This window comes from Leucopleurus acutus (assembly GCF_964270905.1).
Source record: "Leucopleurus acutus genome assembly, chromosome: 7".
In the NCBI taxonomy this organism is placed as follows: domain Eukaryota; kingdom Metazoa; phylum Chordata; class Mammalia; order Artiodactyla; family Delphinidae; genus Leucopleurus; species Leucopleurus acutus.
In genome coordinates, this window is record NC_139150.1 from 19,950,162 (window position 1) to 19,964,087 (window position 13,926).

Here is a 13,926-nt window from a genome sequence, read left to right on the forward strand (position 1 = left end):
ACCCCTGGCTCCTTATTTATGTGATCAAGCCTTCTAAGCACTTACACTTAAGAAAATGGAGGGCTTCCCTGGTGGCACAGTGGTTTAAGAATCCGCCTACCAATGCAGGGGACACGGGTTCGAGCCCTGGTCCGGGAAGATCCCACACGCCGCGGAGCAACTAAGCCCGTGTGCCACAACTACTGAGCCTGCACTCTAGAGCCCGCGAGCCACCACTACTGAGCCTGCGTGCCACAACTACTGAAGCCCACGCGCCTAGAGCCCGTGCTCCGCAACAAGAGAAGCCACTGCAGTGGGAAGCCCGCACACTACAACGAAGAGTAGTCCCTGCCCGCGTGCAGCAATGAAGACCCAACGCAGCCAAAAATAAATAAATTAAATAAATATATTGGGAAAAAAAAAAGAAAATGGAAAAAAAGGAATTAAACGAATGCTGAATCTTGTCTCACTCAACAATAAGAAATATTAATTCACAGAAACTTGAGCCAATTGAAGAAGAAATAAAGGCTCATCTATTTCATTAAGAGGTGCATTTTCAGTAATTTTTTACTTTTACGTTTGCTATTTATCTAAATTTGTTTTTGACAAAGTATATGCTAAGAGCAACTCCATCAGGAAAAACAAACGTTTTAAAATGTACAGCTTTCTGATCCCAACGTATTTTTTAGAAATTTCTATTTCAACTTACGTACATCTTGTTGTGGGAGATGAGTGTGAAACAGTGATCAATAAAAGACTCTCAAGCATAAAAAATACATTACATGAGGATAAAATCCTGTGAGGGAAGTGGGCTGGAAATGAGTTCAAGGAGAAGAAGGAAAGATGTATAACTTCTGACTGTTCAAGATGAGCCTGTTCGTACGGTTTTTAGAAGGATGATGGTGGATATCGAAAGTGGTGGGGTTTGGATTCCCTTGGATACACTTAAAAGAGTGGTTCAGAGTTTTATTTCCAAAATGCCACATTTTAAAAAAAACAATACAACACGTCAGAAATTATATCCTTTGTAATTACTCCAACTTTGGATGAAAACGTTAGACGTCAACTCAAAAATGTGAAAGAGAATATAGTTTCTCAAAATTCTTTTAGGAGATATTGAAGAAAAGAAGTTTGAAGCCATTGGCCTTTCAGCTTCCTATCATTCCAGAGGTAACCCCGGATGTGTCAACGTCCAAGGCTTTGGCTAATACCACTGGTATCTGTTTTGCATTTTCTGTCCCCCTCGAAACCACTTTTATACCTATTACTTCAGTCTGACCTCAACAATCCTACTGGAAAGACAGGCAGACTTTATTACACCCACTGATCAGTGAAGATAGTATGGCTCAGAGAGGTTAAGGGAGCCTTACCATCCTGAGCCCCACAGCGGGGCAGACCCCAGTCTTTTGGTTACAGTCCAGGGGCCCTTTCCCACGGAGACCCTCCAATCAGGAACCCCATCCCACCCTGGACCACCAGATGGAGAGTGAGCAGCTGGGATAAGTCGCACCTGAGAGGGAGGCCAGACCCCTCCTTTCCGAGTGGCTGCGGCAAACAGCTGAGCGTAGGCTCTGGCAGGCTCAGGCCCAAAGCCCTGCCAACACCGACTGAAACAGGAAACTATCAGCTGGCACTACAAAGCGGGACCTGGCACCCTCGCTGCCTGGGTTTATAAGAGACCGAAACCCATGTGTCTGTGTCTGAATGGCTGTCTGCTCTTCTGTTGCTCCTTCCAGAGCTGTGGCCAAGGCCCCGCCTCCTCTTTCCCTGCCCCTCCTCCCTGGGCAGCCCTGTGTGTGTGAAAACACCACCACCCCTGGTGCCCAAAGCTCGCTGCCTAGAAACATCCTTGCAGGATTCGGGCTCCCAGCTGACTGACTCTCCCTCCTGTACCTGGTCGTGACCCTCCTCTGCTCACCCATCTCCAGGACAGGAACTCACTCCCTCACAGGCCTGTATTCAGTTACCAAACACTTCCCATAATCACAGAGTCCTCCCTTTCATGAGCTGAAATCACCTCCTGGTGACTTTCCTGTATTGGTTGGGGCTACTTGGAATGTGTCTGCCCGGTCCCATCCCACCAAAATGCTCTAGGTCATGAATACTTAGACTCCATCATCTCTTCTGCACCATTCTTCCAGGAAATGCTCCATGCGCTGGATGCTTTTTGGTGCAAACCCAGCTCGCCTTGTCTTCATCATCTAGGACAAGGTTGACGAGCAGGTGTCTACTTCGGATTTTTCAATTCTAGCTGACTGGCAGTGACTTCCTAGTATACTGTGTTGAGAAGGATTCTGAGGTACACTGTTGGGACAGTGTGCAGTGATCAGTTAGGGATGCCTTTCACTTCTGGTTTTATCCAACAAAGTTGTCACAGTCAGTATTGTCTCTGCTCTTCTTGCTAAAAAAGGAGAGAGATACCCTTTTCTCAGTCTCTCTAGACTGAGAGATACCCTTTTCAGCACAAAGAATTTCTGGGCAGCAGGAAAGTAGCAGCAACTACTGCAAGCTTGGCAGCCAGCCTCCTGGGCACTGATGCCCCTCCCGGCTCTATAAGTCTGAGAAGCGGCCAAATGCCATCCATGTGTCCAGACCCAAAGCTCCTCCATGGGAAGTGCCTCAGATAACGTTTGTGTCACTAGGAACACTGTTTGTCTGATGGCTGTTAAAGGGCCAGTGAGGACTTCGGGGTGGGAACAGGCGGATGGAGCTCAGAGAAAAGGCAAGCGGGAGGTTCCCTCATGGCACAGCACTGGGTGACCGAACAGGAACACTATTGTATTCAGCAACAGAGCCCGGCCACAGCCCTGCGCACCCCTGCCAAGTGCCCTGGGAACATGTTCACTGCACGGCGCCCAGCCACCAGGGCACAGAAGCACACTGTGGCATAAGCTCATTTAAAGGGATGGCTCTAACCAGCATTCTGTCCCGGCCAGATCCCTGGGAATGCTTTCCTTCCTTGTTTTACTTCCAGGAGCAGGTGGGAGGTGGGTGCTGTGAGGTGGAGTGGCAAATCTCTTCCATTTCCTAGGCCTTTGTTTGTCCCTCTATAAAATAAGGGGGTCTGAGTGCCGCATCTATAGCATGTGGAGCTCCTCTGCCCACTTCCATATCCATGACAGACATCAATAATCAATCATGACACCCTTTAGAATCTTCAACACAGAACTCCTAATAGCCAGCAGCAATTGCTCGGATGTGGCCCACAAGATAATATCTACTTGCCTTTTTGAGATGAGATGAGTTCAGAATGTTCAATTCTAACACCGATTTTTTTGTAAAAAGTTGCCTTTCTTTCCTGCTACTAAAAGGCCAAGCCAGATTCCTCTGAGCCTGACCCTTGGCAGAAGAGACTACACCCTCAAGGAGGTCTGCCTTGATGGATGTGAGATGCCATCATGACCAGCAGGGGGTGCCCTGGCCCTGCTTTGGTACCGGCTCCAAAATGGTGGCTCCGCTTCTAACTGTGGTTCTTACACCTTTTCCACAGAAGTCTTCCAAAAGCAGGTTACTCAGAAATTGCATAACATCCTCAACGTCCCTGGATTCTAGGGGGGCAGTACTAGAAGAAGCTCAGGGGAGAAAACCGAGAACCAACTAGAAGCCATGTCTTCTGACACCTCAGCCAATGCCAACTTTCTTTTCTATCCTGCTTCTTCTCTACATCACACTGGCTTATTCTTCAGACCTGGGAAAAAAGCAGAAACTATTACTACTCTTTCCTCTCGAAGAGGTACTTTATACTATCAATACTAGTATTACTGCTAATAACGGCGAATTATTTACGAAGTATAATGTTGAGTACTTTATACACATTATCCTATTGAATCCTCACCTAACCCCATGCATTTGCAATTGTGAGAACTGAGGCACAGAGAGGTCAAGCAGTTTGCCCAAGGTGCAACAGCCATTAAGTCAGGGAGCCTGGATCCACTCCCAGCCTGAGGAGCCGAGCTCATTCTCCTTGCACAACACTGTCCCCTTCGGTTCCCACACCTATGAGGTGGCCAGGACAGGGAGCATGTCTCCTTTAACAGAAGAGGACATTAAGGCACAGCAAGGCCAAGGAACCTATTGCTGAGTAGCAGCTGAGCTGGGAACCAGAGTCTGTGGCTGGCATGAGGCCCTGGGGCCTCTCACTGTGCAGGGAGTTGGCCCAGGGAGGACTCCCGGCATTTCCATGCATGGCCACTCCAGGCTTTCCCCACTGAATCCTGACTGCTGGCCCCGCCTCAAGGTTCAGATTCAACTACCCTTCACTGGGCATCTCCCAGTGAAGGGCATAAATAACTCCTGGGTCCAGTGAGTCTTAAAGTGAGCAGGGCAGGTCCTCTCCTCAGTTAACTAACACATCTATGAGTGGCTAACACAGTCCTAGGCCTTGGGGAGTGAACACTGGTGGAGGGAGGTCAGACGCAGGCCCCAGAAAAGACTCTTCTTTCATTCCACACTGGGCTAAGTCACTCATGCTCTTCAGCAAATATTTCTGGTTCATCCCCCCTTCTGTCACATGGGAAATGGCATTTCCCCACCTCCCTGGGGTTGGGCGGGGCCACCTGACTAACCTGGCCAATGACTGTGAAGGGAATTAACACATCTCACTTGTTCGCAGCTGGCACATGAGTCCCTCCAGAGCTCTTTCCCTCTGTCACTTGGCTGGCAGCATTCCAGACAATGGCTGCTTTAAGCCTGGGTCCAGAACAGAGCAGAGCCCCCAGCTGGCCCACAATGGACATGTAGTGGGACTAAGAAATAAATGAACCTTTGTGGTTCTGAGCTACCAAGATCTCTTTACTTTTTAGGGTCTTTTGTTGCTGTGGCATAACCTAGCCCCATTCTGACAGCTATAGCAGCAATGACAACACTGCTTCCTAGAAACTAGTACCTTGCTAGGAATTGTGTGGTGGGAGTAGGGAGCACAGACACAGATCAGACAGGTCCTGGAGCTCTAATCTCCAGGAGCTGCCCATCTTGTAGCAGAGGCAGGTGCCGACAGGGCCCCTCTAATCTCAAGTGGATAATGGGAAGTGCCCCCTGAGGGGCAGGGCAGAAACAGACCACTTCTGACCAGAAGAGATCAAGGAAGGCTTCTGGGAGGAGGGGGCACTGGAGCTAGTCTTGTAAACTGGGTTGGATTTCGGCAAAGGCATTCCAGGGAGAGAGAACAGCAGGAGCAAAGGGTAGGAAATGCTGCAGAAGAGCAGACTGTGCTGGAGTGAAAGGACCGGGAAGAAAGAAATAAGAAAGGGGGCTATGGGGCTCAGGTTATGGAGGACCTTGATGCTATGGCCTTGACCTTAGATACAGTGGGGAGTGACATGGTCAGTGTTTCATTTTTGTCAAGGTCCCTGGCAGCCAAAGTAGATGGCAGGTGAGGGCAGAAAGACACAGAGGCACAGCTGTTAGCAGGACGCCACAGTGACCCAGGTGGAGTGATGGTGGCCACAACCAGCCCAGGAACAGCTGGGAAAGGGAACTTCCCAGCGGCTGGGAAGAAAAGGCAAGAGGTCTCGAGTCTAAACTTGGGGAAGCAGACACAGGGCAGCCTCCCCTGCCTGCCACACATGGGATGGGAGCCTGGAAGTCAGGAGGAGGTGGGCAGAGCTGCCCCAGGAGGGACAGACAGAGGGGAGCGAGACGGTCTCCTGAGCACAGGAATGTGGAGGAGGGCACAGATGGAAACAGAGACCTGGGAGCAGACTAGGCAAGGTCTCCGTGCCAGGCTGAGGCACGTGGACTGTATTTTACAGACCAGGGCTGCAAACTGGTGGTCCATGGAGTGACTCTCACCCACAGGTATGTTTTGCTTGGCAGATTGTAAAAGTCAAATTAGTCACCAACGTTTAAAGCCAAAAGAATTTACATTCAAATTCTCATTTCTGGCATGTGTTCTGTCCAGAGATCTGGCCACCCTGAGCCCGTCTCCCCACCTAGTTACCATACGTGAGGCGTGGGCTCTCCAGCTGGACCCAGGCCCTACCACCTACCACCTGCCTGTCTGGCTCATCTCCACGATGCTAAATAAACGTATCTTTCGGGCTTTGTGGGCCTTTGCGTTTGCAAACTGGCAGGAGTGCAGGCAGCCCCTAAGGGGTATCCCCTGGCTCACGCTGTAATGTAGCGGGGAGAGATGGTTTCTAAGAAGCTCGTTTCTACTGAGCTCCTCTGAGCCTGGCCCAGACCAGAAGAGGCGGGAGAAGGTGCCAGACTGCCACCCATCTGATCCTGACTGGACAACTGGTCTGAGCAGGACCCACACCGAAAGCTGCCCCCAGAGGCCCCCGGGGAAGCCCAGGAGGAAGAAATGCAGACGGGCATTTAGGACACCGAGTGATACAGGCCGTGCTGGACCCATCTGGGGTGTGGGAGCCCCATGGTGTGAGAGATTCGCCGGGCCTGCAGAAAGTTCCAGGCATCTGACTTGAGCAAAGTCTTAAAAGGACAGGTAGGCTTTTGCCACGTCAGGTGGGAAGACAAGAGCTCAGAGCAGAGCTGAGCAGGCAAAGGTGAGTGTCAGGAGCTGAGGCCCTTCCCCGAGGGCAGCCACAGAAGGCTCTCGCAGCCGGGGAAGGACAGGGATCCCAGGCCCCCCTTCCTAGCACTCCGGCTCCACGTTCCCACCCTGGCCCTAGCCCGACCCTGAGGACGGGCGCTCACCCAGGGTCTGCTGGTTGCGGACACCGCCAATCACCACGCAGATCTCGGCAGGAACGTCGCCGGTCCCATCCTTGCTCACCCCCTTCTTCTCCTCCTTGGCCTCGCCCTGCCAGATCACCTCCTGGATGTAATCATCGGGCAGCTCCGTCTTGACCTTCACCTCCGTCATCGTTCCCTGCTCGGCGCTCAGCGAGGCCTCGGCCAGCACAGGCTCTGGCCCCTCCACCTTGGTGCTCTTCTGGTTGCGCTTCAAGCGCTCCCTGGGAAAGAAGACAGTCTGCTCAGTGTGGACCCCAGACTCGCCCCAGACCTACCTGGGCGCGCCCCAGCCAAGGGGGGGTTGCAAAATTTTTAGCTATAGACCCACCTCTCACGGGACCCTCACCTTAAAGCACAGGTTCCCACCGCTGCCCCTGAGGGTCCTCCAGGGAACCCTGGGGCTCCAAGGAACACAGTTTGAAAATCACTGGACTAGGATGGCTCACACTGCACCCATTTTGCAGATGGAAAAGCTGGGGTCGAAATGTGACCAGAAACTCTTGTAACTGGAGTTACAAGAGACCTGCAAGAAAAGCTCTGGCTGGTTGAAATTAGTTCTTTTCAAGCTTCAGCGTGACCATAAATCAGCTGAGAATCTTGGTAAAAGGCAGAGTTGGTGCAGCAGGTCTGCGGCTTGGCCTGAGATCCTGCATTTCTAACAAGCACCCAGTGGAGGCAGGTGCTGCTAGTCCTTAATGGCAGTTTGAGCAGCAGGGGTTTCAGTGGCTTGATGTACGCAGAGCACGTGGTCCCCTTCCCTTTGCTCCTTGGCGGGAAGGGCTGCAGAGCTCACCCTGCTTTACACTAGGGAACACACAGGCCGAAAGGCTCACTGAGGGGGAGGCCACGGAGCCAACACTTGGCCCCCCCACAATCTGGCCTCTAGGTGGCTCTTCAAATAGGAGAAACATTCTCAAGTTAATAGGCTCAATATCGAGGGTGGGCCCTGAGGCCTTGAGCAGGACTGTGACCTGCCCAGGGCCACACACAAGATAGGCGGCAGGCCAAGGCACGAAGCCAGGTCCCGGCCATCCACTCCTGAACTGTTCTCCTTTCAGTGAGACTCTCTGTGTTATGAGAGCCCCCTCATCCTTCCGGCAGTGGTGGGGAAGCTGAGGCATGCACAAGCGGGGGAATCAGGTCACGTTCCAGGCCTGGGGATGCTGCCCTGGCCATGTCCAGCCCTCTCCAGTGCTCCAGAGAAGCAACTGGACCGTGAACTTCAAGGCCCAGGCTCAGGCAAGGCCGGCTAGCATACCAACTGGAGCTTAGCGGAGGTGCCCAGGCTGGGAGGCAGGACCCGGGATCTCATCCTGGATCAGCAGTGGGCTTGCTCGGTGACTCTGGACAAGACCCTTCCCCTCTCTGGGCTTCCAGCTCCATCTACCACAAGAACATGGGTTTTATCATGTCCACTGTCCCGCCCAGCTCTCAACTTTCTCCCAGGTTGGGGAACTGAGCAGAGAGAGAGAAGGAAGGCTCCAGCTGATGACGAGGGGGCAGAGAAAGGCCACTGGGGTGGTCCTATGACTGCACTGTGTCTCCCCACCCCCGCTTCACGTGGTGAAGTCCTAATACCCAACGTGACTGTATCTGGAGATAGGGCCTTCAGGACGTAATTAAGATTAAATACAATCAGAACAGTAGGGCCCTTATCTGATAGGACTGTGGCCTTAGAAGAAGGAGAGAGATCTCTTTCCCCGCTATTTCTCTACCATGTGAGGACGCAGAGAGGAGGCTGTCTGCAAACCACGAAGAGGGAGCAGAGGCTGCCTGATGGCCTGGCGGGAAGGAGATGCGAGGAACTGAGATGGAGAGAGCACTGGGTTGTGAATTTGGATCATCCCAGAGCCGAATCTCAGAACTGCCACTCTCTCAAGTTGTGGGTTCCTGCAAAAGTGACTTCCCCCCCGAGCCTCAGTCTTCACACCCATACGATGGGGATAAACACGGCACCTACCCCACAGCACTGTGATGCAGACACAAGGCAATGTGTGCAAGGGACCTAGAACGCTGGCCCCAGTGGAGACGTTCTGGGGTACCTATCGTCTATATGGGGGGCAGGGGAAAGAAGTGTTCAGAGAACGAGAGAACGCAGGGGAAGAGTCTTACACGCGTAGATTTTAGTGCAGGGGCTGTGGAAGCAAATCAGTGGGGTTTAAAGGCAGCACCGTCATGCCAGCTTGGAACCCTGAGTGGGCCCTGACCCTCTCTGAGCCTGTTTCCGCACCCGTAAGGCAGGGAGCCCCACACTAACTCAAAGGGCCTCGTGAGGACCAACTGCAAAAATGTACAACCAGGACACTGTCTAGAGTGACTCCTAGAGTGGAGATGCTAGTGCTGAGGGAAACTGGTGATAGAAGTTGCTGAAATCCCTCCCTATTCCCTAGCTGAGACCACGTGGGTGCTACAACTGGCCAGTCCTGCCCACCCTGAGGCTCGCTGAGCACAGAGGTAGAACTCAGGGACCCTGTCCGACCCTCCATGCCAGCCTGGCAAGAACACAGCCCACGGGTCCTAAGGGCTGCTGGACAGGCAGGCAGCTGAGGACTCTCCCTGGCTTGGGCCTGGCTGGTCCCGACCCCGGCTGCACATGGGGCTAAGCCCCAAGTTCAGGGCAGATGGGCTTCCCAGGGCCCACAGAGAGGCCCACCAGAGCGGAGGTGTCCCACCTGTCAGTGTTCCCCACAGCTGACGTCACAGGATGGGAAGAACATAGAACAGCTCCCTGCCCGGAACGCCCTCCCCCCAGGGCCTGTGAGCGCTTGACCATCCTGTCTTAACAGACCTAGTGTCCCTTCCTGCCCTCAAGGACCTCATTAGCGTCTGCCATCCTGGTGGGAGGGGGCAGCTGTTGGAGTCTAACAGGTTGGGTGTCCACAAACCCCGCAACCTCTGGCCAGAGATTCCCCTCTCTGAGTCTGTTTCCTCGTCTGCTAAAGGGGGACTGTGCTCCTTGCCAGCGCGGGGCGGGAGGGGAGCCAGAGAGCTGTACAGAGTGGATCTCCTTGGATGGCAGCTGCCATTATGATGACACTGGTCCATGATGACATACCTGCCTCTGGGAAGCCTTCCCTGCTTGCTGGAGATGGCGTTAGACCCCGTCTCTGAATGCCCCGTCTGCCTTGCACAGGTGACTCTCACACCCTCTTGCCCACAAGCACAGTGGCACACAACCACCCACTCTCTTACAGGTGACACCCCTGAACCCTTGCTGCACCGAGAACACGGGGGACTCGTCTTCCCCCGGCTTCACACTTTAGATTACAAGCCCAAGTGTTGCTTTCCTCGGATGCTTTACGTTTAATTAGGCCTAATAACAATGGAATTGCAGAAGCACTTATATCACTGTGAATTAGTGGTGCAGCTCCGTCTAACGTCTTTAAGAAAATATTTTTTTCACGTATCATTTTTTAAAATAGAGCTCGTTATTTTAATTATATCCATTTAAATGTACAGTGGAACCCATGGATATTCTCAGCACGAATCATTAGGTATATTAGTGAAAAAGCACTTGGAATCTATCTACATGCTGACACTCCATAATCTATTCTATTTGTGTCACTGTAAAATAGATTTATATATAGATAACTACAAAATAGTTGCTTAAGATACGCTATGAATTTTATATTTAACCCGAGTCATGCATCCAATGTCAGGCACTAAAAGGATATTTCTCAGTAAGCACAGGATGTCTGTGGTCACTGGTTACTGCTCATCCCAGAATGCCAGGAGAGAAGTCAGACCAAGTGGGTCCCTGCCCAAGGAATTCCCTAACAGCCCTGGCCTTTCACTAAGGCAATGGTTCTCAAAGTGTTTTCCTTAAAGGCCTAGGGGTTCCAGAGCAAAGGCCCAGAAGCACCCATGAGGCCTGGATAACAGGGTGGTGGTGACTAGATCTCCAAGAACCCCTGCTTTCTCCATCTTTGATATCTACAGCTTTGCTTTTAATGGGTGGTAAATGGTGGCTCCCCTGAAAGACGGGCCTACGACCTAATCCCCAGAACCTGAGAATGCAAACTCATTTGAAAAAAGGCGCTTTGTAGGTGTAATTCACTTAAGGATCTTGAGAGGAGATCATTCTAGATTATCTGGGTGGGCCCTGTATGCAATGACAAGTGTCCTCATAAGAGACATGTGGGAGATTTACAGACAGAAGAGGGAACAATACAGAGAAGAGGAGGCAGCATGACCACAGATTGGAGACACGCGGCTCTACAAGCCAAGGAATGCTGCAGCCACCCAAAACCGAAGAGGCAAAGCACAGATCTCCCCAGAGCCTCCAGACGGCATGTGACCCTGGCCCAAGACCTTGATTTCAGACTTCAGGCCTCCAGAACCGGGAGATCAAATTTCTTTTGTTTTAATCTATCTAGTTTGTGGTAATTTGTTACACCAGCCACAGGAAACTAATACACTAGGCGTGACTAAATTGGAAGAAATACCTCCGAAGCAGTTAACTTTTGCAAACCACTGACCTCCATCACCCTCAAAGTTTTCTTTTGCTTCGTTCTTACTCATCCCTGGGACTGAATCTGATACGGCCAGTCCAATGTGCCCGCAGAGCCTGCCTGGGGGAAGTTTCAGAAACAAATCTCTTTCTCTGGGTCTTACCAGATGGTTCAGTGCTTATACTCACCCCGTCACATCTGGCACCCACAAGCACCCTGTGGGCAGATGGGGAACCAGAACAGAGGACAGGGCCCGTGTCTGTTCCGTCCCCATCCACATCCAGCCCTAGCCTGGGCCCTGCGGCACAGTATGAACTCAATCAACACAGAGAATGAATGGCATGCCCAAGGGCTCAAGACTTCCAGCCATGAGCTTGCCTGAACAACTCTTGTGACTCCTATCCTGGGGCCGTTCCCACTGAGCCCTGCAGCCCAAGACAACGCAACCAAACAACTTCTCAGTGGATTGGGGGCCCAAAGACAAATTCCACTTCTGGCCATGTTGACGGAAGAGTCCCAGTGATGCCCGGTGCCTGGGAGTCAGACAACGTCCTCTCTGAGTACAGTTTCTACATCATCCCACCGAAAATGCTAATGCTTCAAGTTCTACCAAGTCACAGTAGTAATGAGACGTCCTCAGCACACTGGACTTCGGTCCCACCCTTGCTTGATTCTGTTTTCCCATCTGACGACAAGTGAGCTAGAGTCTGAGATGTCGAAGGCTCTGGTGGAGGCCAGACCTCTACCCCGAAAGTGTGCATGTCTCCTCGCACAGGACGGGGAGCAGGGCATCTGTCTGTGCTCCAAGACTCAGCCTGAGGGCCACTCCACCTCCCCCAAAGGCCACTGCTTCTTTACTCTAGTACTTTAGCCACCTGAAACAATGTTAAGGTGGGGGGGAATCTCTAATCACAGTGTGTAAGCAATGACTTGGTTAAGTCCCTCTAGAATAAAACCTCATTAAAAGACTCCAAGCAGGGCTTCCCTGGTGGCGCAGTGGTTGAGAGGTCGCCTGCCGATGCAGGGGACACGGGTTCGTGCCCCGGTCCGGGAAGATCCCACATGCCGCGGAGCGGCTGGGCCCGTGAGCCAGGGCTGCTGAGCCTGCGCGTCCGGAGCCTGTGCTCCGCGACGGGAGAGGCCACAACAGTGAGAGGCCCGCGTATTGCAAAAAAAAAAAAAAAGACTCCTAGCATTACGAATGAGGGTTAACTGCCCTCAAGGTGAGCTTAAATACACTCTTCATGAATGCATGGATACATGGGGTGTTAAATGAATGAACACACATCCAGCCATGATTTCAGGGGCTGTGTTTACCCTGCTACAGAGGCTGACCACTGACCTAGGCCTCCAGCTCTATCCAGCTGCCCACCTACCGATGATCTGAGTACAAATGATTATCATTCGTAGATGTTGGCAGGCTCCTCCTTGGCAATGCTTTCTAGGTCCAATGAGGTTTTTGCCTCCCCTATTCCACCAGAGCCGTTCTTTCCAAGGCCTCCTGGGACCTCCATTCTCCTAGATCCAACAGTCCCTTCTGGGTCCTCACTGAGTTCGTCCTCTATCAGCAGCCTGTAACGAGCTCCCCTCTCTCCTCCTCCAACCCTTTCCTCACTAAGCTCTGGGCCTGCCCGTTGGGCCTCCCACCTTCCAGCCACTCTTCACCAACCCAACCCTTATATGTCAACCTGCTCTAAGGATCAGTTCTAGAGCCTCTTCTTTTTTTTTTTTTTTTCGGTACGCGGGCCTCTCACTGTCCTGGCCTCTCCTGTAGCGGAGCACAGGCTCCAGACGCGCAGGCTCAGCGGCCATGGCTCACGGGCCCAGCCGCTCCGCGGCACATGGGATCTTCCCGGACCGGGGCACGAACCCGTGTCCCCTGCATCGGCAGGCAGACTCTCAACCACTGCGCCACCAGGGTAGCCCGAGCCTCTTCTATTTTTATCCATACTCACTTCCTACATGATCTCCCCTAGATTCATGCTTTTAAATATTAACTATGTGATGATAAATCCCAAATCATACCTCCAACCTGGACCCCCCCCCCCCACCCCCGAGCTCCAGACCCGCATGACAACTACCCACTGGACACCTCCGCCTGGACGTCTAACACGCACCCATATTTACAAGTCCAAACTGAACTGCGGCTACGCCCCTTCCCCCAAGTCAAGAAAACAATTCTTCTGACTCCAATCCCAGTGCTCTTCCCGCTAAATCCCACAGCTTAAGACACGGTCATAAGATAGCGGCAGTCTTCTCCACTTCGGTTAGTATAATTCCGCCCCTCCAGCTCCTCAGACCCAGACTCTGGGAATCATCCTTGTCTCTTCCCTCTCACTCTATCCGAAGCAACATTATCAGCAAATCCTATCAACCCCAGCTTCAAAATATGCCCAGAACCTGACCACTCCTTACCACCCCACGGCCACCACTCTCGTCCAAGCCGCCTTCCCCTCTCTCCTGTCTTGCTGTAGCATTCTCACGGCCCGTCTCCCTGGTCCTATCCTGGCCCAACGCCCCAAAACTGACGTTCGACACAGCAGCCAGAGCCTTCCTATTCAGCTAGCTCGTGTCACTCCTCAGCCCAGCACTCATTTAGGGCTCCGTGTCTCACTCAGCGCAGCAGCAGAGTCCTCGCCCCGGCCCGCAGGGCCGTCTGTGACACGCCCCACACGCCTGCGGACTGCATCTGCTCACACCGCCCCTCTCGTGCTTTCCTCGCTGGCCCCACCAGCCTGCTCGCTGTCCCCTGAGCACGAGGGCAAGCTCCCGCCTCAGGCCTGAAATGCTCTGCCCTCCT

The 13,926-nt window shown here is 52.6% G+C and overlaps 1 protein-coding gene across 1 annotated transcript in view; it reads right to left on the reverse strand.

Moving 5' to 3' along the window:
* Positions 1-13,926, reverse strand: part of ZNF618 (zinc finger protein 618) — an 80,940-nt gene that overhangs the window by 53,586 nt on the left and 13,428 nt on the right. The window contains exon 2 of the mRNA XM_082843078.1: positions 6,637-6,896. Coding sequence (XP_082699204.1) covers positions 6,637-6,805 — 169 coding nt within the window. The 5' untranslated portion in view covers positions 6,806-6,896. The remainder of the gene's footprint in view (positions 1-6,636; positions 6,897-13,926) is intronic.